General features: G+C 38.1%; 1 protein-coding gene across 5 annotated transcripts in view; it reads right to left on the bottom strand.

The window, feature by feature from the left end:
* Positions 1–27,500, bottom strand: part of LOC102844013 (homeobox protein Meis2-like) — a 266,568-nt gene that overhangs the window by 4,398 nt on the left and 234,670 nt on the right. For all 5 annotated transcript variants that reach the window (XM_006883039.1, XM_006883037.1, XM_006883040.1 and 2 more), the window contains exon 10: positions 1,241–1,299. In XM_006883039.1, the coding sequence (XP_006883101.1) occupies positions 1,241–1,299 (59 nt within the window). The remainder of the gene's footprint in view (positions 1–1,240; positions 1,300–27,500) is intronic.

Genomic DNA, 27,500 nt, shown 5'->3' with positions numbered 1-27,500 from the left:
GATGGCTTTTAGGTGTGTTTTTATGATACAGTTAAAGTACATTAGTAGTTTCAAGAAACAATCTCATCTGAAAGGAAGACTTCCCCGGCTAGTTAAAAAGATGGGTCATTGTAAGCCCTTCCTTCTTTGCTTCTCTCTTAATTAGGAAGGGCAAGGATGGGGATCACCTGATGTCTTTTAGTTAAGGTTTTAGATCCTGCCATCTCTGGTGACTTAATGGGGAAATGTTCAAATCATGTACAAACATTTGAAATTTAAATACAATTTCACCATGTTAAGCTGTTTCATGAAAGATTTGATTTTTTATATCAAAGATAAGGTAATACATAATGAAATTTGGCATTTCAAGAGTGTTTCTGTTTTCTCCCAAAGGTCCCCTCCCCACATCCATTAGGATGATAACTCAGTGTTCTTGGGGACATTTTGCCAAAGAATAGATTAATTCTTCACTTCTTTATACTAGGATCACAGTTCAAATCTCCATCAAGTTATACAATTAATTTAGTGACAACAGTTATCATCACATGGTAAAGTTGTATTTTGTCAGCTTCCTTGCAGGAGGACCATGGCTTTTCAGGAAATGAAGAAATTGATTTCAAAACAGACCAACCAGGAGTATACCATAATGGTTCTGAGCAGAACTGTATAATCACTGGTTTAGAGAAACTGAGAGAGATTATGGGGGGAACCCACAAATATTTTATTTAGTGGGATGGAGGTGAATCATCTTTAAACAAAGGTAATAATATTTTAATGAAAAATAACTCTGGCAAAATGGCAAGCTGGGTTTTAAGAGAATATAACAAAAAGTCTAACAAACGAATTGATAACAATGCCACGGAATACTATAGGAGTGAAAGTAAGGCGTACATCAAAAAGATATGGACAGCAAGAAAATGAGTGTGTACTCATGACTAAGGCAGACAAGCAGTGAGTAACTCCGGAGCTCACAGTCAAACAAACTGCTTGTGGCACGAAGACTTGCGCCCAATTATCAATTCAGAAGGAATATAAAAAAGCAGCTTCCGGAAAGTCAGGGTGGGAAATCTCCAATTAGTACCAATTAGTGAAGTTGCTTCCTAGAGCGTAATTCTGGGGACATTAAAAAAAGAAAAATCTCCCAGAATGCCTGGTGGAAGCATTTATTTACCAGGTGATGAAACTGGTAACTTGAATCAAGAGTAACTTGATGAGGATTTGTGCTTGGGAGATTTAAATATAGATACTGATGGGAACTTGCCTGCTCGATTCGACTGGTCAATCATGGGCTGTACTATTCTTCTTCTGGCATTAATAAACCTGAAATAGAAGAGATGAGTCTAGTCATCAAATGCAAAACTTCTCTGTTATGTGAACACTTTCCCATAAGTGCAGTAGAAGAAACACTACAATGAAGCATCAAGAGAAAAATACCTTTTTCATTTAAAAGGAATTTGCCTCACAAGTGTTCAAAACGAGTTGACTAGATCATCTACATCATCGCCAACTCCAAGGTGGTATGCTGAAGTGGTCCACGAAGAGAAAAAGAAAAAAGTTCTTGAGGCGAAAACTTCTATTAATTTGCTATTGTGCTGCTGCTTCTTAAACAAGTAGGTAGCTGGTTAAAGTTCACAGGCTGGGAGATTTTTTTCCCCCCTTTCCCTAAACTTCTCATCACAGGGAGACCCAGCTTCCCCTTCCATCTGGTCATAAATGGAGACCAGGCTCCAGCACTCTGCTTTCACAAGGTATTGTTAGGTCAGCAAAGCCATCAATTAGGCTGTCTGAAGTTTTATCACCAACACAGCAGTAATAAGTGCTGGCCAGAAAGACTTCTGCTCTTCGGCAACTCCTGCAGTTTAAGCCTGTAAAGTTAGGGGTCATTTAGAGGTCAGTGCCAGTTGGGGGCAACCTTTCTAGCCTAAGTTGGGACACCCAGGGCAGAGGATAAGGTAACTGCCAACCATAAACCCAGCCACCTTTCAACCCACTAGAAAGACAGAGCCTCAGGTACACATGGTTGATATTAGAGCCCAAAGAAACATTTTCAAATCAGGTGGTGGCTGAATCCCAGGAATGTAAAGGAGAAGCAGTTTTTTTCGTCTAAGAAGCCTGGATCTAATTTTGTTGGAAATCCAAAAATAAGTGCCTACTTCATGTTAATTTAATGTTTAATAATGCCCATCAAATATTCATGTACAAACAGAGGAAGAAGATAAGAAATCTCCTTTATTTTCCAAATTTAATAAAAACAAAGCAATTTGCAACCATTTGCATTTGCCCTTGTCCCTCTCGGCGCCCTGGTGGCAAGGTGGTTTAAGCACTTGGCTGCTGACGGAGCTCAGCAGTTCAAACCCAGCAGCATACTCCACAGGAGGAGGTGGCAGGCAGTCTGCTTCTGTAAAACATCTCCATCCTCAGAAACACTATGCACAGTTATGCTCTGTGCTATACACTTGCTTTGAGTAAGAATTGACTGGTTGGCTGTGGGTTTTTGCTATTTTGATTCTCATCCTTATTCATTTAATGATGCATAGCCCTTACACATTTGAGCTTATGCACTGGATTCACTGGTGGTGTGAACTGGAGGGGATCCGTCAAACATATAGCTGCTGTTCCTTAAAACTATGCTAATTTAGAACATTTTTCAGTATTTCCGATTTTAAATCTTAAATGAAAGAGACTTAATGATTAATGAGTCTGCATGGGTTCACAGGCAGAAACTGAAAAGTCACTCTTAGAAACCAGCCAGAAAAATGTGAGCGTATGTTGTCAGCTCTGCATTCCTACAAGTTGCAGCCCCTACTGAGGATAGTCAGCCCACACTTGTCTGTACCTCCTGGGAGCTCTCCAGTGGGAATACAATTAGGCTGAGGGATAATAGGCACAAGAAAACCAAAGGAGTCTTTTGCATATGGTGTTTGTTTGAAAAACAATGAATTTCTTTATTACTTAAGAAAGTAAAGCTCAGTTGTCAAAAAAAGTTACACCCCCTGGGACTGGGGAAGAAACAACAGGCTAGGAGAAGTTAAAACAAAAGAGGAGTTGGAACAGCTTGTATATTCCTACTCCTTCACCCTATGTGTCACCAAGTACAGCTGACCAAATGGCAAAGGCTTCCAGAAGCTTCCTTCAACCCAGAAAAAACCCCAAATGATCAACTCTTTCTGCACTGCATTTACTGGGACTACCCCCTGGGAACTCTTCATATCAGCTCAGGCTAAGATCAATAGAGACGATCAGGAGGGCCAGAGACACAAACCCTTCCATGCCAAGTTTCTAACGGAGAGGACACACATGGCAAAGGTTTAATCTCTTTTTTTTTTTTTTTATGTGTTACTAATCCTGTTTGTTTTTTCCTACAGACCAATTCTTTGGGTGAAATGCATTGCTATTCCCCCCCCCTTTAATTTCACTCTTTTATTCTTTTATTATTTACATCTGGAGGTTGTTCCCTTATTTATGTCTCTCTCTCCAGTTCTCCCAAACACTCCCTTCCTTACAGAGCTGCAAGGCATCATGGTTCTTAGTTCTCAGCAGGAGAACTCCACACTGTCTTCAAACAAATAATTACCGGGAAGGTTAGAGGGTCACTCAAAGGTCATTTCTTTGGATACTCGTCAGAATGTTTACATTAGTAAAAAACGGGGTCCTCTCAAAAGGTTGTTCAATGGGGGATACACAACAATGCAGAACATTAAAAAAGCATTCTGTCCTAGCAGGTCTTTATAGAAACACTGAACTTGGAAATGCCACTCTAGTATTACATTTTCAACTAGTTACCATGGCGTGGCCTGGATGTTCACTAGCAGTTATAGCAATGGCCTTTCTTTGCCCAGTTCTACTAAACAAATACGAATAGAGGCCTCTGAAGGTTTTCACTAGATCCTTTCACAAAAGATAATAGGAATTTTGCTTTTCTTCACTTGGGCTCCATTTTCCCCTCTCTGAATTCTTGTTCTCAGACAATATATTTGATCCATACTGCTAATTTTTTGCCAAATTCATAATTTTTATCACATTCTTTCAAATAACAGAAAAATTTGAAAACATATGGGGCTTAATTCTTTTTTAGAAATCTCTTAACATACAACCCTGCCAATTGTCAACTCCCTGATCTTGGGACATCTTAGAAATCTCATAGACATTATTAAAATGAACAATTAATGGGTTGACTTTAAGAAAACTTTCTCACTCAAAAAGAAAGTTATTTTACTACACTGATGACCCACTGGCTATTCTTAGAAAAGACATGGAAGTACCTAAAATACAGGTGTTTAAATTAGAGATTTTAAAAAAATCAAACAGAGCAATTCTTTGTTTAATATTAGGAAGACGGACTTTTCATACATCATCATTCCCAAATGGGTAGGACATGTCATTTTCTTCCACTTTCATTGGTCAATGTTTTTCAAATGACCTTATTCAGTTCTTATACAAGTTTAGATTCTACTTAAAAGTGGGAAGTTTTAAGTTGAAAATCAACTATTTTTCAATCTTTCCAGGTCCAAGCGCCATTCATATGGAAAAAAGCAACTGGTTCAAAGACAAAAGACTTGTCTTTAAAAGGTTTCTTGGATATTAAATGGGTCTTACAAAATAACATTTTGATGAGTTAAGTGTAAATGAATCAGACACATATGGATTAAGTTATCCTTGAATTTCACACGGGTTTAAAAAATAAGGGGAAAAAGAGGGGCTTGGCAAAAACATTTTGGACTTTGCCAAACCCAAAACATTTGAAAAATTGCTGAAGACATCCAACTAACCAAAATGCAGCAAGCTGCACCCAACTTTAATGAAAAACCCCACAAGTTATTTTCAATCCAAAGGCTGTTAGATTTTTCATCTGTATCTGATATTAAAAAAATTCTCTAAGTTTTAATGTCATCCCAGAATGATTTTTAAAGTTGAAGACATATAACAAACTTCTTTATTGGCATAAATAATTTGACCCTCAGATACTCTTTGCCATCAAATAGTTCTAAAGGGCATCTAAAGAGTACAACTTGCATGTAAAATGTATATCTGATGTTTTTCATAAAGAAAATGTTCTAATAAGACTAGTACCTTTCCAGGTTTTACTCAGAAAAAAATTTCATTAGCCTCATTGAGACTTGTTTTAAGGACTACAGATAATTCTATTAGTCACTCCTTAGGGAATTTCATGTACTTAGGGAACTAGTGTACTAGTTCCATTGATTTGTATTGAACACAAGTTAATATCCAGGCTCATGCAAAAGCTCTGGAGACTATCTACTAAGACTATATATTTTCTCTGAAAATTTTACTTACAAACACACACACTTACACTTTAGAACATCAGACTATAGTGTGTGTGTGTATGTATGTATGTGTGTGTATATATATATATATATGTATTTTTTAACACTGCTAACTTAAAAATAACTAAATTATAGAAATAAATTCAATGCCTTTCCAAGAATTATAAGGCCTATCTGAGTCAACTCCGAGAGAAAAGAGTACACTTAAAAAAGAACAAACCCAAGATAGCAAAGTATCACTGAAATCTCATCTTGCTGGAAAGATGTCTCCAAGAGACCTTTTTCCCACAGAGAAGCTGAACTGTCAGCACTGCATACTTTTCTGTAACTGAAATCTGACCATCATGATTTTTCTTTTAAAGGCTTTTCACTCCAAAGCATATTTCAGATTGATAGAAGTAGGGTTAGGTGTCATTCCTGAGTGTTGGTTGGTTTCTTTTGCTTTTCCCTCTCCTTCTTTTTAAATGGCTGATAAATCCCTTCTTTCTGGTTCACTAACTTCATGCCACACCTGGTAACCAACTCCTTTAGGCAGCATTCCTTTTGTTAGAAAGTGCAGACCTCAGTGGAGTCACCTGGAAGACGGCCAACACTGAACACTCTGAGGAGGAATCAAGAATTGTCAGAATTGAAATTTTTGCGGAGATTGTCTGGTCAAGGAAAGGGGCTCAATTGTTGAAGAGACATCAGATCAATTTGGAAAAGGTGCTGGAGGAGCTTGGTAATGAGGGACCTGTTACAAACTGAAAAAACCTCTGCTTCTCCTCTTTCCCCGCCCTAGATTCATCACCAAAGTGCTTATTTACAATCTTTGCTACTGGTTGGAGTTTCAAACAATAAAGCTTCAGCCTGGGCAAGTCAGTTATCGAGTTTCATCATTTTTTTCCTTAGTTCATACACATACACAAAAGCAAGTCTTTTTCTGTCCTGTGGTTATGGCTAACAGTGCGGTTTTCTCAGTAGGATACATTAAAATGATTAAATCAGTGAATTAAGCAGGTTTAATGCCCTTGAACCTGTACTTGGAAACACAAATGACTGAGTCATGTTGAAAACATGAGTATTTCATTGGTGGTCAGACAAAAGATCTTTTCTCACAGGCAAATGTGAGCAAAGTAGGTAAATGAGAGATTCACATTTCATGAGTAGAACATATTCAGAGGACATAATTATTTCCCCAGAGCTATAGCTTAATTTGGAATTGGATAGACTAGATTTACTCACAGAATTTAAAAACCTTGGTTTTATGCTCACAAACTTAAATATGAAATTATGTTATTAATCTGGGATTGCAAATATACTGTCGCTTTATAAGTATACCTTGATTGTTATTGGTTGTTTTGGGTCTATTTTGGTTTTTTGTAGTGACATCGACTCAGTTTCAGCTCATACTACTCCATGCATAACAGAATGACTGCCCAGTCCCACCTGTCAGCTTGGTTCTGTATGAGCCCCACCGTTGCAGTCACTGTGTCAGTTCTGCCGTCCTCGCTTCTAATAGTCATTCTGGCAGCAATTCCTCCAAGACAAGTTTGTTCCTTCTCCCAGTGGTTCATGGTATATTTAATATTCTTCATCAACACATAAATTCAAAAGTATCATTTATTTATCTATTTAGTCTTTGTTATTTACGGCACAGCCTTCACAGGCATCTGAGTGACTAGCGATCAGGTCCCCCCTTAGTTAACATGTTTGTTTTTAACACTTTAAAGAGGTCTTCTGCAGCTGATCTACCCAGTGCAATATGCCATTTGATTTCTTGACTGGTGCTTACATGGGTGCAGATTGTGGAAATAAGTAAAACAAAATCCTTAAAGCCTTTAGCCTTTTCTCAATTTATGATGATGCTATTTACATAGAGAGAGCTATGCTAGCTTAGGGGACAGAAAGTCATGCTACCAAGCCGAAGGTGGGTGATTCTAATCTGTGGCCTTCTGGCCTGGTTCAAATTGGTTTTCTGACAAACGTTCTTCTAGGTGGCATAGCACTGGTCTGTGCACTGCTGTACAGAGGTAACTCGTGCTTGCTGTGATGCTGAACACTGTGACACTGATGTGTCAAATGCGATAATGGTTACCCATGGTGGACAGTGTTTGCTGGAGCTTCCCGATTAAAAAAAGCCTGGAAGCAGGAGTGGCATCCACTTCCGAAATGGCTTGCCTCCGGAAACTCTATAGACAGTGCTCAGGCCTTTTGTTCATAGGGTTGCTATGAGTCGTCTATGACTCGACGGCACCTAACAACAACAACAACAACAATTTACTAGTATGTTTTAAGGAGAGTTTTGATATTCATCAGTTTAAGTGTTTCAAGACCTCTTTATTTTCAGCAAGCAAGTTTGTGTTACCTGCAGAGTAGTTTGTTAATGAGTCTTCCTTGAGTCTTGATGTTATATTCTTCTTCATATAGTCCAACTTTTCAATTATTTGTTCAGGATACGGACTGAATACTATCGTGAAAAAAATACAATCCCGATGCACATCTTTTCCGAGTTTAAACTGTGCAGCATTTCCTTGTTTTGTTCAAACGACTATATCATAGTTCATGTAGAGGTTCCATGAGTTCTGAATCTCAGATGACACAACCTTACCTGCTGACACTGAGGAGGACTTGAAGCATTTGCTGCAAAAGGTCAAGGACTACAGCCTTCAATATGGACTGAAGCTCAACAATTAGGAAAAACAAAGGTCCTTACCACTGGGCCAAAAGGTAGTAGCCAATAGAAGGAAAAAGATTGAAATTGTTTACCATTTTATCTTGCTCAGATTTACAATCAACATACTTGGCACCAGCAGTCGGGAAATCAAAAGAGTAAGTTACATTGGGAAAATATGCTATCATGGACATCTTCAGAGTGCTAAAAAGCAACAATGTCAGTCTCGAGACAAAAGTGTCAAAGTGTGCCTGATCCAGGCCATGGTCTTCTCAACTGCTTCTTAGTATCTGAGAGCAAGACAATGACTAAGGATCACAGGGGAATGGCACCTTTGAGTTATGGTGCTACAGAAGAATACTGACATACCATGAACTGCCAAGAGAACAAAGAATCTGTCCTGGAGAAGGTGAAACCAATTTGTTCCTTGGAGGCAAGGATTTTAAAGCTCTGTCTCGCATTCCTTAGGCAGGCTGCCAGGAGGGACTAGTCTTTGGAGAAGAACATCATGTTTGTAGGGAAAGAAAGTCAGCATAAGAGAGGAAGGTCCCTGATGAGATGGTCTGACCCAGTGACTGTGGCAATGGGGTCAGGCGTGTCAGAGGTGGTGAGGTTGGTTCAGGATAGGGCAGGGTGTTATTCAATGGGTCACTATGTGTTGTACCACCAAAGCTCAGTGTTTTTGCAAAGTCAATAAAACACAGATAATCATCTTTCTGGTATTCTCGGCTTTCATCAAAGACCCAACTGATATCAGCCATGATATCCTTCATTTCACATTCTCTTATAAATCTGGCATGCACTTTTGGCAGTCTCCTATTAATATAATGTTCCAATCATTTTTTAGTCATCTTCAACAAGATTTTACTTAAATGTGGTATTAATGATATTACAAAATAATTTCTTCATTCTTTTGAATCATCTTTCTTTTGAATGAGTTGCTGTTAGGCAGTGCTGAGTTGAGTATGACCCATAGCAACCCTATGAACAACAGATCTGAACCCTGTCCTATCCTGTGCCATCCTCACACTTCCTGACACATTAGAGCTCATTGGGGCAGTCACCATGTCAATTCACCTGGTTGAAGGTCTTCCTTTCCTTCACTGACCCTTCACCTTTTGGAGCATCATGTTACTCTCCAAGAAATACCCTTCCTAGCAAGATGCCCAAAATATGTGAGGTGTATAGGTATAAATAACTTTGTTGCGGGTTATTTTTTTTTAAAAAAAAAGTTTTTCTAGTTGATTTACCAAGTTGTCTTCTGAATTTCTTGACACAGACAAGTGAGCATTTAGGGCATTGCAACTGTTTGTTGAAACATCGTAACTGGTATTCCACCAGTTCCCTGAACCTTGATTTTGGCCAAGTCCTATCAGTACAGCTTAGACTTCTTCCTTCACTACTACTGTTTGTTAGTTATATGCAACCTCTTGAAATGGTTCAATATCAACCAATTCTGTGTACATGAAACAGTGGAATGTTTATGGTGGCATGACAATTCCAGGGCTTTATCAAGTAGATGCTGTTTACCTCTGATTGTCTTCTACTGGATCCTGTCAAGATTCTTCTTTTTATCTATTTTTCCCTTTAAGTTACAAAAGCCCCCATAAGTTCTTTACTAAAATAGTCTACTTTGTGTAAGCCTTTCTCAATTACTATAGCATATTTCAAACTTTTCCATATCTAGGTAATGAAGAGTATTGGCTCATATTTTATTGCTCTTATTTATTTAAGGGATCTCTGGTGGCCTAGTGGTAAGGAGTTGTGCTGCCCACTCGAAGGCAGGCAATTCAAATCCACCAGTTGCTCTGAGGAAGAAAGATGAGCAGTCTCCTCCCATGTGACTTACTGACTCTGAAAACTCATTGGAGGGTCAGTTATGAGTTGGTTCTAACTCTACAGCACTTAAAAACAATAACATAGTTATTTATGTTCCAGGGAATCTTGGGCAAGTATACATATCTGAAAAATAATTGAGCCCCAATTGTTTTAAGATAAAGGGAGACACTGCATATGACACCCATGATACAATGCCTAGCATGTAGCAAACTAATACAAAATCAGATATCATAAAAGTCAACTCCAACTCATGTGACCCCATGAGTGTCTCAGTAGAACTGTGCTCCAGAGGGCTCTCAAAGGCTGGTCTTTGGAAATAAATCGTCAGGCCTTTTTTCCAAGGCACCTCTAGGCAGTCAAGTGTTTAAACACTTGCAATATTTAGAGATTCACAGCACACAGCAAGAGTTCATTAAATGTTGCTATTAAGATAAGCAAAATTGGGAGGGGAAGGAAATTGTGCAACAATGAAAAAAAAATTTTTTTTTCAAAGAGAAAAGCAAAGTGAGGGAGGGAGGAAAATGTGCAACAATGAATGGAAATTCAAGTTCTCTATAAACTTTCATTAAAATATCAATTAAAATTTTAAAAAATGAAAAAATATCAATGTCTCCTCTGAAGAGCTCTATAAGTGATAATTAAGAATAACTGGATGACAGTTAACCAAGTCCATGCTAGACTGACACACAGACATACGTGGTAGAATTTTTCTGGAGATCATGACTTCCTTTAAATGTATAATGCTATAATCTTAGATGCTAGAACAAACAAAAAAGATTTCCTGATGGTACCACGGTTAAGTGCTTGACTGCTAACCACATTAGTGATAGCTAAACCACCTCTTGACTCTGGAAGCAGAAGACCTGGTAACTTTCTGGAAAGGTGACACTCTAGAAAACTCTACCAGGTCCTCCTGCTCTGTCACATGGGGTCTTTGGGTGTGGACAATTGGCTCCATGACACTTAACAACAACAAAGTCAACAACGGAGATTGCATGCTGTGGGGTGGAGGAAAGGGGACAAGTTAATTTGAAATCCTACACTATAAATGGTTCTCGAGATCCTTGCTACACAAAATGTGTTTCATGGCCCGATGGCATTTACATCATCATGAAGCTTATTTCAAAAGCAGAAACACAGGCTCTCAGGTTCTACCCTGGCCATGCTGAATCTGCACTTTTATTTTCAAACATCTCCAGGTGATCTGTGCATATTTAAGTTTGAGAAGTCCTGCTTTATATCACATACCAAATGGACAACCTAGTATTGACCCTAAGAAGAGAAACTTACAAATACCAAGTTTTAACAAGGACTCTAAGCAGTGAAAAATGCATGTACTCTTTTCTATAGGCAACGTGGATCTAAACAATCTTGTAATAACTGACCCTGGGCAACAATTTATTAAGATTTGACCCATTCTATTCTATCTATATCTTGAAGGAAAATAATCAAGCCAATATAATATTTCAATATTTCTGTGTAAACTGTTAACATAGGTAAACTTTAGGAATGGATAAGGGAAGATGGAGGATACTTTATTATCTTCTTTTTTCATGCAATTTAATACTTTTTGAAAAAATGATAAATGTGATATTTTTATAATTTAAAAAGCTTGAAAAGTGACCCGGAAAATTTGACATTATGTTTGACAAAATCATATCAGGCCAACAGTGAGACTTTTTTAGTAAAAACATTGGAGAAATCTCTACTAGAAAGGAAATTATCGTTTTCTTTCCTTTATAATTCTGAGCAACAATAAACACTATTCTGTGAATATAATCACACCCGATGGCATGTAACAAAACATCCCAGCAGGTTATGATTTTTTGAAGCAATGTTACTCTTAGAGAAAGCCATCAGATTACTCATCCGCGGCTATTTATCATGCACTATAAAAATGATCTTTCGAAGCTACTTGAAAGCAGGGAAGAGAAAACACTCAAACTTCCTCAGCTATTCATATCTAGGATCTTTCCTCTTAAAGATAAAATACTAAGTCAATAGACATAAGTTGTAGTATATTACCTCATCCTGTACATGATTTATTGCAGATGGAAATCAACAAGAAATTGAATTACTTTGAAAGTTTTACTACTGACAGTAAAATTCCAGATCTATCTACTTACACACCTTATTGTGCTTCTGAAAAGAACTTTCTGCAGACATGGAAGTATGTCTACAACTTTATTCAACTCTATTAGCATGAAAAGAGGAATAAAAATTTTTAAAATTACCAACTGCCTATGCAATTATCTAAATCCTAGAGAGCCTGACTTGCCTTTTAAACTAGTCACTGGATAATCAGTGATATACATTCTAAGTCAATTCCCATTATATTGCTTGCCATTTACTAATTCACTCTAAGAGGAGAAGATCCTGACAAATTTAGAATCTTTTTAGCTTTCATGATCACCTTTGATAGAATTATTACTTCTCTATCCTACTTCTCAGTGGAAACCACCTAAGCATTAACTTGCCAAAAATGCACCAAGCTGTTTAGCAATTATGTATTAGATATGTTTGAAGAGATCAAGGTGCACTCACATGCCCTGTGCTATGGATAACTCTCTGATTAGCTTGTCATCTGCTCGGAAGAAGATGTAGGCTGATTCTCCCATACAGTCGAGCAGGCCAGCTGTTAGCTGCCTGTCAAGCCCTCAAGTGGACAAGTAGTCCAGGAGCAAAAATGTCACTCCTTTGATCTGGCAAGGAGCAGCTGCTGATTTATAGAGCAGGACTTTGTTCTTCCATTCTATTTTACTTTCTTTCCTAAGGCAGAACCACAAAATCCAGGAGAAAAAAAAAGTGCCGTTCCCAGCAACATCAACAAGCTCTGACAACTGCAACAGGGTTTTTCTTGGCCCTAACAAAGCTCTCAGGCATCTCCTTTGACGCTCACCTTCCCTCCTCCCCTTTTCTCCCCCCTCCCATTTTTTGCAATGCGGTAGTTATTGTTTAATTCAGCTTCTGTAAATGGAATGGACTGTGGCCAGCAAGCCTGGGGCATAAACACACCTGTATGAAAGAAGCCTTATTGTAGCAACCATCTACAAGCAAGCTCGCATGAACCATGCGGTCCTGAGTTCAGAAAGAATGTTCCATTTTTCTTGACAGCAAATTTTACCCTAAGTGAGTTTCTATTTTTGGAGCCACCAACCTATGATGACCACATTTGAACTGTTTCCTCTCTGATGGCATTACACTCAAAGGGGAGGGGGGAAGGATTAGGCAGGAAATACACTTTTGAGAAACTTATGAGCAAACATATCCATCAAATTGTTTATTCATGTCTATAATAGCAATCATTAAAAGCTAAACTAAATGTTCAGAAAGGCTTTTGCAAATGCATTATCAAAGATGTCATAATGTTGATTTTATTACCACTGATTTATACTGACACAGGCTTTACTGAGTAACAAGCATTTTATAAAAGGGGTGGGGGAGATAACAAAATCTACATTAGCCATATATACGTCTTGTATGAATTAAACTGGTTTCAAATCTATGATCCCATTTTCACTGGATAAGTCTGTCATGTGACAAATAACCTGTCAACTAGGGCGGGATTTGCAACAATGCAGATTTGAGATCAACTATGTGTGTTTTGAAAATCAGGCTGCACACTTTTCTAAAGATGAATTTATTAACACCTGGTTAAGTTTCTTGTACTCTGCTGGAAGAAGGGTGATAATATATGTATATATATAAAAATGTGGTTAGAGATAAGGAGTTATACCATCAATTCAAATGTACACAGTCTGAACCCACAAGCTGCCGTAAGGGAGAAAGATGGGCAATCTCCTCAAAACCTGCTGGAGGGTCAGCTATGAATTGGTTCTGATTTGAAGGTACATAACAACAACCTATATAAATTATGTAAATATAGAAATAAATAGATAGGTAGGTAGACAGATACACAGATGGATAAAGAGAGTGAAGTGATTGATCAATTCTAGGATATTTAGAAAGATTACTACGTAGGTCAAAAAATAGGTGAAAATACTAGAAATGAAGAGGGAAAAAGAATAGATGCTAAAATCCTTATTTCTACTTGGGTCACAAGTCAATCCATGTCCTAAAATTTGCTCCACCTTCTCCCTTAGACAACCTCCTTCTTCATTTTCTGTGGAGAAGGGTGCTTTTTCTCAGCCCCATGTCTTACTTCACCCTGTGTTGCTCTGTAGTCAGTTCAGTTACTAAGCAACAACTCAATGTTGAAGGCGCAGCACTAATAGATCTTTCTGTTTGCAGCCCACTGAGAGCTCGAGTCCGGCAGTTAAGAGGGTTGGGTGGAAACCGACCAGAGTACAGAGGAGTAAGGATTAGGTAAGGCCCATTTTCTTCCTTTCTTTTTTCTAGTCATGCATGAATGAGAATGATTTCCTAGTTTTAAGGTCCAAAGAAACCTGTTTATGTGTTGTTGCTGCTGTTGTGCACCATCAAGTCAGAACTAATCCATAGCTGACCCTCAGGAGGGTTTTCAGAAGCAGTTAATCACATGGGAGGAGAATGCCTATCTTTGATTTTCCAGCAGAGCTGCTGAGGGATTCAAACTGCATGCCTTTGGGGTTGCAGTACAGATTCTTGTCACTAGGCCACCAGAGCACTCCACATTCAGTACTTAATAAAAGGTAAGTTTAATTATAAAATATAAGAAAAGCTGTGCATGTAAAATATAATTATCTAATATGTAAATACATAACTTATATGATACTAGATATATTTACATTTGGAAAACTCAGTTTCTAAAACTTTTAATCTCTATATCATCAGACTTCAAAAACAAACTGAAAAATATAATTTAAAATAAAATAGTATAAATAAACATAGTTTATATTCAGAAAAAATTGTGATGGAGGGGCAATTAAAGACATCAGAAGATTAATCAGATCAGATATTCCTGGAGGAAGAGAATATTGGAAAGAAAAGAAAATAAGGGAGCTTTAAAAAGATGAGCTATATCTAGGAACCCAGGCGGACCAGAGGTGACTTTGATTTTGAATGAACTGAATTTAGACTGTGTTTTGGCTTGGGACTAGAAAAAAAAATGGCTAGAGTTATCAGACAACTTGATGAAGTTCTTGAGTAACAGGCTGAATCACTGAGATTCTTTAATTTTCAAATAATAACATAAAATATGGCACTTGAAGAAGCTATTCTAAGAGCTATGTATGAGATGAACTGCACTGAAAAGCTTGTTGTTGTTGTGAACCAATCCATAGCTGACCCTCTAGCATATTTTTGGAGGTAGTTATCGCACTGGAGGAGACTGCCTATCTTTCTTCCATGAAGCAGCTGGTGGATTTGAACTGTGTGTCTTTGGCATTGTAGCACAGCTCCTTACCACTAGACCACCAGTGCTCTCTGAATATGCAGGAATTTACTATCTAATTAGAGAGCAATCTAATTAGATAAGCAATCTCCTCCATTATGAATTTCAGCCTCTGAAAACCCACCAGAGAGTCAGCAATGAGTTGGTTCAAACTTGAGTGCAATGAGTGAATGAGTGAGATTATCTAACTGAAGCAGAAGGGGGGGAATAAAGTGAACTCAAATTAGGATGGTACAAATAAGAACAGGACATTTCGTTTGGAGCTCTACTGCTGAATTGTGCTTAGATGAGAACGGAGAGATAGAAATGGCAAAGGAGAGCAAGGGCATGAACTTGAGAACCTAAAAGTGTTATGGTACACAGGTGACGAAAACTTGTAATTGAGGAGGAATTCCTGTTCACTACGATGGAGAGGCAAACTCACTTTTCCAAACGTTGCCGATGAGCTGGCAATGGGACTTCCTGGCTAAAAAGCTGTGAAAGCCTGAGAGGTTTAGAACTAATGAAGAGTACATGATTAGCAAGAGCCCTCAAAACTCAGTATCTTTAAAGAACCTAGAACATCTTAGAGCTAGCTGTAGCAGTAGGTACAATAAGTTGGCTAGTTTCTTAAAATAAAAATTTCCTTTTCCTGTGTCTTCTTGTTTCTAGCAAGTCTGTCTGATAATGACTGTCCAAAACAATTGTCAATAAAAGTCTGGATCAGTGGCTTCATTTATTAGGGTCAGCTTGTTTTTTCTTTTAATATTTAGGAGACTGGTGTGCCATTCCATGTATCACTTACACAAGCTGTGTTCTACACCACAATTAGCAAGGGTAAATTTAATTTAAATGAGGTTTAATTAGAGTTTTAAAAATTGTATATATGAACCTATTTTCAAGGAGACTGTTTTTAAGCAACACTGCAGGACAATCAAAGGCAGGCTTTCTCTAGGTCGTGTCAACTCATTTAGAAGACAATTGATAGGACAAAGTGTTACATTTAAAAGGGAATTCATTATGTGTGATGGCATCCAAATTGTGTCTTCTATCCAAACTATATTTTACTTTCCAAATGGATGTCTAAAGTGAAAAATATAGCACTTCACCCAAAATAGTGTGCTCAAATGGTGCTCAATGGAAACAAATGGTGCTCAAGTGTCTGTTCCTCAGCTGAGGCCAAACCAACTCAATACCAGTAATCTAAGGCCACTTGGTGTTTGGAGGAAAGGTGCTATGCATGTGAATGTTCCCGTGGCCCTTTCATTTGTCTGTGGGGGTTCCTCTGTCTAAAGCAGCAGGGGATTCTTCAGAAGACCAGATTGGCATCTCGGAAGTGTTTGGATGGACCAGGCTCTTATCCTTCTCAAAATTCTCCTGCTGATTTGAAAGAAAGGCTGCAGTAGAGGACACAGACAGAAGGTGGCAACACTCTTAGGGCCCTTTATCAATATCATTGCTTTCTTTAAATTGTAGCTTGGTCTCTTGTTTGAGAGGCTGAGATTTTAGCACTTTTAAAGGGAATCATAAGTGAGAAATCTCCTAGGTGTTAAGCTTTAGAGTGGCTTCCACCCAAAATATGAAAGAAAAAAAAATGAGATTAAAACACAGAAAGTCAAGTAACATTAAGAAAGAGATCCAACAAACAAAATATCATAAATATGCATGTATGTTACAGCCTATCTGTAGATTTTACTGAGTTTAAATCACATGTTAAATTTTATATTGGCATCTTGTAAAAACGCCAATGAAAAAAGGAAATAATTTTTTTTGAAAAATTTTAGTCATAAAATAAATTATAGCTCTAGCACCTACAAATCTAACAATAATCTTCTAAGATTATTATGAGAATATATTCCATTATGTCAGGATGCAAAACCAAAATCTATTTATGAACATATTACTAACTGTCCTCACATTCATGATATTCAAGCATCAAAGACAAAATTCCAAATACAATTTTTGACTGCCTTTCCTAATGACAAATTAAACATATTTTACTTTAATTTGACAGCCAGGTAACACTGTCTTCTCCAGCAATGCTAAATGTAGTCTTTCCAATGTGACGGTATTATTACCTACAAAATTTTTAGCATCATCCTGTAATCATAAAAGACATAAAATATATCTTTATAAACCACAAGAGACCTAGCAAACCAGCAGTTATGCCACATCTGCTTTAGTCCTTAAGTATTTTAGCCTTAGAGGGTTAGTTAGTGGATTTTCCTTCTGATTTAAAAAAAAAAAAAGAAAAGAAAAAGACATCAACCCTTCTTTTCTGATGTTCCACTCAAAGCTACAATCTCCAGTAGACAAATAAGTAAACACATTGTATATAAACAAGATGGGATTTTTAGGGCATGTTTGGATTTCATATCTCCTATTAGAATGTGCTAAAGTACTGTGGTTTCTTTCTTTTTCAAGAGAGAAAAAGCTGTTTTGTTGTAAGTCTGCATGGCAGGTGGGAGTCTGTGGGGACAGAGCTGGAGAAGGCGGCAGTCCCGGTGGCAGTGGGTGCACAGGGGCAAGGGGTGGGTGAATGAGAAACATCAGGTATGAAGGTGCCTGTGAGCATGAACAGGGTGAGAGAACAGTCCAAAAGGGCTTTGATAGAGCCAATCAAAATGGTGGCAACGCAATGGCATTTTTGCCTTTCTCACAATATATACAAAGAAACACAATTATTTAAAAAAAATAATTTATCTAGAAATTGGTTGAACTACCACAGATTCCAATTTTACTATCAGGTAATGTATACACAAACATACAGAAAACCCAATTAATCAAGGAAGCTAATATGCTAAATAACAGAACCTCTATCTAGAATGTTCTTCCCTTCCAGATGTTGGTCCATCTGGAAAACACACCTTTAACAATTCTTATGAGAGGATACTTCCTTCAGATATATGTCCCTGGTTTTGTAGTGTGAATGAGAGGGACTGTCTCAGTCAGTTGAACTACTAGTTTCTAACTCACAGAATGTATTTCATACTACAATCATAATGCATTTGTCTGGTGTTTCCACTGTTAGTTTTAGAGGGTAAGGACCACAGCTTAATTCTTTCTTATCACCACTATGAAAATAGTGCATTTTCAAATAAAATGTTTGGTGAACAAATAATTGAATGAAATAGTTGAAACAGGGTTCCTTCATCTTATAATTTGCGAATCAAAGCACCCGTATGGATTTATCTCATCTTCATTTGCAAATGTATGCCTGGATTTCATGACATCATTTGCCCTAGAGTAGGGCATAGCTACGGCAGGAAATAACTGGCTTCTTGGCTCTGGTCTAGTTGTCTTTGCATTCAGGAACAACTAAAGACACAGAGTATAGCTATTAGTTGACAGGTACGGGCCCATCTGGGCATCAGAGAAGTTGAGAAACTTGTGGATGCAAATATGGAGGTGCAGAAGGCCTTGCTTGGATTGACAAAAACAAACAGACTTTTCTAGATTAGGTAGCACTGCACACAGTATGCAACATAGCTGTATTGAAGCATGGTAAGAGCAGTTGACTGGAGCTGAGAGGAAAACTGGGAAAAAAATGGAAATTGGAATCCCAGGCATTATGGGGTGTGTGTGTGTGTGTCTTGGGTCAGAGGAATGGAGTGTAGGAGATGTACTAGGAAGATTACTGAGACTGAGAAAGAAAAGGAGATAGGAACGTTAATATCCCCCACACCCCGCCCATTATATCATTATAGAGAAGCATCTTCCAAAACATATTCTGAGGGACACTAGTGTAAATAGGTATTTCTCCAAAATAGGAGTCAATTACAAAGAAGTATGGAGAAGCACTATCTTAACCGAAGTGGAGCTAATGTGTTGTACATTCTTACAACCAGTTACTGTCTGACATGTGCTTCTTCAAAAATTTGTGGTGAATAATTGCTCTTGTGTCTATGGATGTAATCCTACTGAAAAATGGTGCTTTCTTCTGTTGTGTTAATGAGAGTATGTCAGTGGATCCTAAACCCAATTACTTGAGTCATAAATAGAGCAGCACGCTCACAGAAACACCTACACAAGGGAAGACAAATACAAGGGAAGACAAATGCAGCCTTGTTACAGTTTCTATTTGCTGTCACATCAGTACCAACTCACTGGTGACTCTTTAGTGGGTTTTCAGGTGATGTAAACCACGTGGGAGGAGACTGCCTATCCTTCTCCCATGGATCAGCTAGTAGATTTGAACTCTCTGCCTTTGGGTTGGCAGTACAACTCCTTACTACTAGTTTATAAGCAAAGGAACATCCTAGGCTTCTAAGAAGGAAAGAACTGATGTGGCTAAGATCCTATTTGAAATTTTCACTTCAAAACCTGTAAGAATACTTAGCTGCCAAGATTCTGAAGGGCTCCCTTAGTGATGTAGTCTGTATACTGAGTTGTGCTGCTAATTCAAAGTTCTAACCTCATTGGCAGTTCGAATCCACCAACTGCTCTGCTGGAGAAAGATGGGCAATCTCCTTCAATGTGATCTGAAGCCTGCTGAAGGGTCAGCTATGAGTTGGTCTGTCTTGATAACAATGAGGGGAAAGGAGAGTGAGAACGAGCGAGTGAGCGAGAGAGCCAAGGTTGTGGAATTCCCATTTTTCAACAGAAATTGCATTTATAAACCATACATCCATTTGAAAAGAAGATTCCCACTTCACCTTCTCTGTGTCTGAGGAGATATGAAGGGCTGTGTTTTACATCTTGTTGGTTCGTAACAATTCCACTTCCCAATACAATCATAAAACTTAACTAGCCAATAGACCTTTCAACTAAAAAAGTGTGTTGACTGAAAGGTTCGGCAGGATTTTTTAATCTCTAAGATTAGATCATTAGGATGCTTTTAGTTTGAATGTTTTCTCCGGTTAGAGAGAACCATTCCCTACTTGTCTTCCATTTTCCCCTCTCAGTGAAATACTATTATTAAGAACGTCAACCATTGATTATTTTGTATGCTTAAAATTTCTGCATTAGGCGAGTTTTGGTGGCCTAGAGGCAAGAAGCTGCACTGCAATCCCAGAGGTACGCGGTTCTAATCCACCAGATGCTCTGCTGGAGAAGCAGGGACTATCTCCTACTGTACCAGTCAGATCCGACTTGATGGTATATACACACACATACACAATCAATCAAATAATAATTTTTAAAACATTCTGCTTTAGAATAACAGCTCAAAACTGAAGAATCATCTTAAGTATGAGGACTTTTTGTTTGCTCTCCAACACAGATCAGGCTGCGGCGATCTTCCTTTAGCACGTCTTTTACATGAGCTCGATACTCATGTGTGGGGATAATGCAACGTAGGGAGAAAAGAGGCACAGAGACAGAGAGACTGTGGGAGGACGAATATTAAGGGGAAGTGAGATGAGAAGGGCAAAGATATGGGAAAGAAGATAGTACTACTGTGGAAAATATATAGTAACATACATAAAATGCTCCCACCAGCATTCCCTCCCACAACAATTTCACTTTTCTTGTTTATAGAGTCTTCAAGTACAAAATCAGCTTTTACTTATAACTGTGTTAAACACCACCTGCCTGCCCTCTGAACCTCACTGTCCCGGGATGAGGTCAGCCCGGTGAAGGGCTCGGTCCTATAAGCAGTCCTGTCATTCAGGCTAACAGCAGTGATTCACTCACAGGAGGCAAAAATGACTCAATTGTTGGGCTTATTGACTCCAGGGAGCACAGCTACTCTATCATTACCATGGAGTGCAAACACCCTGAGCTCTGTTTTGGTCCACTTAAAATTACTATTTGCTGTGAAGGATTGGCAAAGCAATTCTTAAAATGATGGGGGTGGAAGTCAGGCAAGCGCCATTATGGGCTTTTCCTTTCGTTTACGCAGAAGTAAGCAGTATAGGACTCGTTCTGAGCCTGACCTACTTATTTAACCTTTTGTTCACTTTGCTGTATTAACATATATTAACTGGCTATATCAGCCCTAGGGGGGATAAAAACCTCATGGTCAAATTATGGTTCCATTTTCATGGGTAACCTCTCCTTGGGTGGAAATTAAACCCCAACGTAAATACATTTTAGGTTCATGCAGAATTGAGGAGGAATGCCAAAAAATGAATGCTGAACAACCATCCTGCAAAGATCACAGCAACCATGGAGTGGTTGGTTAAATGACACACAAGAGGAACTATTTGAAAAACCAAATAAATTTAATTAAATAAGTTGCAAAATTATTTTCCCGTCTCTTATCTACTCCCCTTGGTTAATATCCATGACATAGCGATGTTGCATAATTGCTCTTATGGAATGCTGCAGCTCAGAGCCGTAATGAGCTGCCTTTGCACAAAGGCAGCGAAAGTGGTTTCCCTACAGAGTTATCTTCTCAATTATTTATACTTGCAACACTTTCACATAATGGCAGTTTTAAAATCAAACAAACAAAGCAAACTGTACAATAAAGGAAGGAGACAAGAAGGTGCAGGGACCTTTTCCTTTCTCTTTTGAACACCTGAAGGATGGGCACGCTACAGAGTCAACTAAATCTGGTTCCCTGAAAAATCTCAAGGGCCTTGCAACCAGGTGTCATAAAAGCATTTGGAGAGTGTCACCTTGGTGAAGGGATTAAATAAACTTTGCATTGCCTGCCTTGCAAAATTGTGTTCGGTCATATCTAAATTCATAAAGGTATGCAAACTTTATATTCTAAGTTTGTCTCCAAAAATCTCCAATCAGAAGACTTATTTCCAAGTGTTTAAAAAAACCAAGTGTTTAACTGTCAAAGTGCTATCAAGGTAAATATAATGACAGTGTGTGTCACAGCCATCCCTCAGGCCGTGGACAGCTTTGCTTTTGTGGGGTGTTTGTTTCCACTGTCCACACCTGGCTTTGGTAGAATCACTCAAAAAACTACGGATACACAAGGGGGGAATGCTATTTGGTAATTACACTATGTATGGACATGCAAAATAATGTAGACAAAGGCATAAACATTAAGGTAAACACTTCAATGCTTTTCCTAATATTTAAGTTAGGACCCCATTTAAAGTGAATGCCTGCTGCAACCACCATAACTGACCTGCTTCCTAAGGCCCTAGTTAGCAGGCTGACTAGAGCAGATGTGCAATAAATCTTAACAAGATGATTCTGCTAAGTTAGCCCAGAGAGGAGATTGAGGAGATTACGTTGCAAAAGAACGATTTTTTTTACCAGATACGCATTTTGGGGTTGCATAAACTCCAGGCTTCTACAGTAAGCAAGTCTAAGTTTGGTCTTTAGATAACTGAATCATCAGTGACTACATTTCCCCTACTTGTAATTTCCGAATAGTAAAATGTTAGAGGGACTATTTTCTTAAAGTCATGCAGGGAAAGATTAGAAAGATTCAGTAAAGAGTAATTTTAAAAGGTACAAAATTTGTCTTGCATATATGCACACAGATGTACGCATAGCTCACTCATTTTTCATGAAAGTATTTTGTTACCTTAAGTGTTTCTTGACTTGACACATTAAAAAAGGAAACAAACAAGCCTGAGGGTTTCACAAGTACCACCATGAGGAATCCAAAGGGAAAAACACCCTGTAGAGATCCATGACTCTGTGAGGACAGGTTGCAAACAGACTCTGACATCAGAGGGAAACCTCCAAGACAGAGGATTCACTCCAACACCCATTTTGTCTTGCTGTTTACTCATGAGAATCAAAGACATTAGATGTCCACTTGATATGCTTTCAAGGTTCTCTCAGCCATGAGCAGCTAAGAATTAACCCTATTAAAAAATTTTTAAAACACAAAATTGCTCCTGCCTTTCTTACATCCAAGGTCGAAGGGCTTGGTGGTGTTGTAGGAGCTGAAGGGTAACCACGCTAGGTACATGCATCTACTTGTCAAAATAAAAGCTATGTGGCCTCTCAGCAGCATTGTTTTTGTCTGCCGCAGAACTGATTCAAACTCCTAGCAACCTGAAATAGCAGAGTAAAACTGCCCCGAAGACTGTAATCTCCCTGGGGTTTGATCCCCTGGATTTTTTTCCAGAGTAATAGCTGGTGGGTTCAAATCACCCACTCAGTTAGCAGCTGAATGTTTAACTGCCAGCTGAATACTCAACCATTGCACCACCAGGGGTACAGTCACCTTCCTTAGAGAAAACCCTCTTCCTAAGTGTGGGCATGTGTGGCTATAGCCTGGACAGAGGAAAAGCAACAGTAAGACGATGCAGGCTACGTTAAGCAAACTCTCCTGCCAGAGGTATTGAAAAACACATCCCTGCTGCAGGCACATAAAAATCTGAATAAATGCTGACATACTGCAAATTCACCCTCTCACAACACATGTGCAACACGTTTTTCAAAGGCACTGATGCAACAATAGTATGTAATCAACCAGTATGTGAAAAGATTGGCAAAATGTGAAGGTCTGAAAGAGAGTTAGGTAGTGTTTATACTTTCAAAGAGGAAGTTCTGAAGAGAGGTTTCAGATTCCATAAATGGACTTCAATCCATTAGAAAAGGTCTCTTTCTGGCTATGAAAACTGATTTAAAGGTTAGAAAATGATGGACTGAAGAGAGTTGGTTCTGGTAGAGCTGGAGAATAAACTCAAATGTCAGTGTGGGACTCTGAGTGGGTGTGAGGGTTCTCACTTGATGTGAATGGAAGTTGCTATGTGCAACTTGAGGACAGTAATATTATATGTCCCTCAATTCCCAAATGCAACAGATTTGTAAGAAACCTTAACCTCTATTTTTACCAGCTTCCCTCAACCACAGCAACAGACTCAATAGATCAGACAATTAACCAAGCATTAAAAAAACCCACAAATCTATAGTGATAATTTTACAGAACAAAAAGAAAGACGTGTGAAGTAAGCATTTAATCACTGTTGTAAACTATCTGATGTGGGATGTCCAAGAGCCAAAGAAGACAAAAGAAGATTGAAAATTATTTTAAACACACATACATTTCTATTATATACACCTACACACATATAATATGCCTAGTGCATATGCATATTGCATATAAAAGTCAAAGCATCATTGCTGTGAATTAGGAACTGACTCAGAGCTGACCCTCTAGATGATTTTCAGAGACTGTAAATTACAGGGGAGGAGATTACCTATCTTTCTTCCACGGAGCAGCTAGTGGACTCGAACTGAATGCCTTTGGGTTGGCAAAACAACTCTTTACCCCTTAGGTTACCTCAAGCATGTGTATATATAATCAGAAGAAGTAACGTCTATCTCTCTCTCCTTTCCCTACAGATTCTCTACATTTCACTTGACTCAGCCTTCAGCTTACCCTTGACTGGTGGCAAATCTGATAAGGGGTTGGCACAAATATGCTGAGGTTGGTTTACAATTTGTTTTGCAACTTTCCTTCCCAGACACACATAATCTAAGTACAACTTAAAAAAAAAAAGTTGTGTTTACTTGTCCTGTTCCTAAGAATTTTTTTCCTTCTAAACATTCCCTCAGGATGCTGGCTGGCAACCTAGAAAAAGCTTGGATTTCAGTTTCAGTCTCTAAGGTATTCTACTGTTCAACTGGGCCCTGTGCTAGGAGGGAAGCGCTCTACCTTGCTGATTTAATTAACAGGATTCTTTTCATTATTATGGGGATTTAGTTTCTTCTTGCCTTTCAGTGTTTTGGAAACACTGATTTATGTTTTATATTTTGAAGGAAAATTTATTGTTCCTTGACAGCTGAGGCTCTGTAAATCCCAGGAACCGAAGAGACTCCAGGGAGGTGTCACAGTTGCTTGGCCCCGCTCACCTACATGCTGTCATCTCCAGGGCCCCTTCCAGAAGTGAGCAGAGCCATCAGCTGTTCAACACCCTTCCCGTTCCTCCTCCTTCTGAGCATTATGCCAGCAGGGGTCCAACCCATTCTTTTTATGAGGGCAGTATTAGTAGGTTGAACACTAACTCTGAGTCACTGATTCATTTAAGTGGAGCAAGCAGTCCATGAATCTCTGGACTGGATTTAATCTCTTCAGTAAATGGAGCTCACTGAATTAAGGAGTAAAATGTGCTGTACTTATTATGATAACCATATCTGAACCAAAAAATTAAGAACAAATTTTCTAAATAAGAGTACGGTTATGGTACAAAAAGCAAAATATCTGAAGTTCGTAGGAAAGAAAATCTGGTGTTGGTTGTCATTATAACTCTATTGGCTTATTTCTCTTCCAAAGGTGACATGTTTAATGAAAAGTCTGGAAAACTCATGGCTTATTTTATATTTTTAGTAAAACATGTCAGGGGGACAATACACAAAATTTGATCATAATCAAAGGCTCTTTTTCTAAGAGGACTTTATTAATAGTATTATAATTAACATTTCTTTAGCTGGCCCTGAGAATATACCTGTATTCTCTCCTTTAATTTTCATAAACATCCTGTGGAGTACATATTACTATTAATATCCTATGTGCAATATGGAAATGGAGACAAATCCAATAGATGTCAAGGTCGCACAGTAAGTGGTAAAGGTGGAACCCTGCTCTAAGTCTTTCTGACATTAAAGCCTCATCACTGATATATTATGCTCTCTGACAGCATTTACCTACTGAGAGTGGAAAAAGGTAACATGGAGGCAGGAGAAACTGGCCAAAAGGTAGAAATCAAACTCTTAGGATAAGTTGGTCATTTCCTCTCAATAATGTTCTACTCTTGGTGATACTAGTGCTCATCAACCTTGTACACACACCATGACTAGACTCTTATTTGCCATTAAAATTTGAGTATACAAGTTGTAGAATGGCAAGTGTGACGACTAAAAAAGAAAATCAAAGAAAGAGAGTTATGAAGAGAAGCTTATTATGTTAGGTGTGAGAAAAGCAATCAATGTATCAGGGAGGATAAAAGAAAGATAAAACAGATAAAGTTTTAGGGTTATCTGAAGGCTATGCTTGAAAATAGAGGACACACACACACATTCTCTCTCTCTCTCTCACATGTATACATACACAACCACATACAGAGTTAAGGACTAAGAAATTGGAAAAATTTAGTGCTGCTTCGCCTACCTTTTCAAGACAGGTCTGCATCCAAACCATTTTTTGGGCACCAGGTAGCAACTTGAAAACAAGTGATCACAAGTTTTCTTAGTTGCAAAGGTTCTTTACCTAATATTTCTCAGCTAGTCAAGGAAATAAAACCACCAATTTTCACACAAGACATAAAATGGTGTCCTGGAAATTACTTGAATCATAAACCAGACCTTTTTACTTATACATATTTGAAAGCCAGTAGCTTCTAAGGAACATTTGGGGGGGGGGGGACTACATTTGTAGTGGTTAGAATTCTCAAAGTCTTTAAAATCAGGGGACATGAATATGAGAATATAGTCTGATGGGTGAAATAAAAATAATTTAATATAAATCTTAACTTTACATTTGATTCAACAAGTTCCAGGTAATTTTCTCATTCATCAGATTTGCAGGATTATATGAGAATTGTATTTTGAAATTTGAATAGTCTTTGTTTATTTATCTCACACATCAAGATCTTCAAAGTATGACTCTGTGCTAAACATACACGCTTCTTGAATTTTCCTCACAAAAGAAATCCTCAATAGATTTTTTTATTTCTAATCACATTCAGAGAAACACTTGTACAATATGTAATCTGGGGACACCGTCTCATTATGACCCTGAACATGAACTAAGAAAGTTTAAGTCAATGAAAGAAAGTTAACAAGAGAGCACATGAAAAAAAGACAAGGATACTGTATGCATGCTGGGGACTTCTGGAGACACAAGGGAGAGTTCAGAACGGCAGCTTCTCATTGCCTGTCTTATTCCATCTACAATGAACAGAATTCCCATGAAATATCTTGTTGAGTTTCCCATTTCAGCTCCTTTTCCCTTATTTGTGATCTTTGATAGTCTGCAAAAAGTATCCAAACTAGAATTTTTTTTCTCCACTTAAAGAAATATTTATTCACTATCTGCTGCATATCTGGCCTTCCTTGGAGGAAAAATGGTGATAAGAAGTCACAGTTTGCAAGTGGAAAATACACTAGATTTTGAATTGATTTCATAGCCCAAGGATAAGAGAGGTAGAACAATTTAGTAAAAATATCTTGAGCTTTGAAGGCTGAGTTTGAACCCTGGCTATACTACTTAATGCATAGTTTTGGAAAAGTTCCTTAAAGTTTCTATGCCATAATCTCTTCAATTGTAAAATGAGAAGTTACTGCACAGTGCTGGTATGAACATGAAATATGAAAGTAAGTAACAATAGTAAAAGCATCAGAACATCACCTGAGAAGTGTTAAGGAAAAAAATGATTAAATGATTCTTTAAAATAATTTTAAACACAATTGTATAGGTGCTGTAAAGAATACATAGATAAAGAAGATTTTTGTCTTGCTTACAGAAAAGTTAGAATTTAGGAGTACTAAAATGACCAGGCTACACACGCATCTCTCTCTCTCTCTCTCTCTCTCTCTCTCTCTCACACACACACACACACACACACAC

The sequence above is a fragment of the Elephantulus edwardii genome, unplaced genomic scaffold (genome assembly GCF_000299155.1).
Source record: "Elephantulus edwardii isolate Elephantulus edwardi_28Jun2011 unplaced genomic scaffold, EleEdw1.0 scaffold00026, whole genome shotgun sequence".
NCBI lineage: Eukaryota > Metazoa > Chordata > Mammalia > Macroscelidea > Macroscelididae > Elephantulus > Elephantulus edwardii.
Note: the sequence above shows the minus strand (reverse complement) of the source record. Positions and strands in the feature narration are given on the sequence as shown.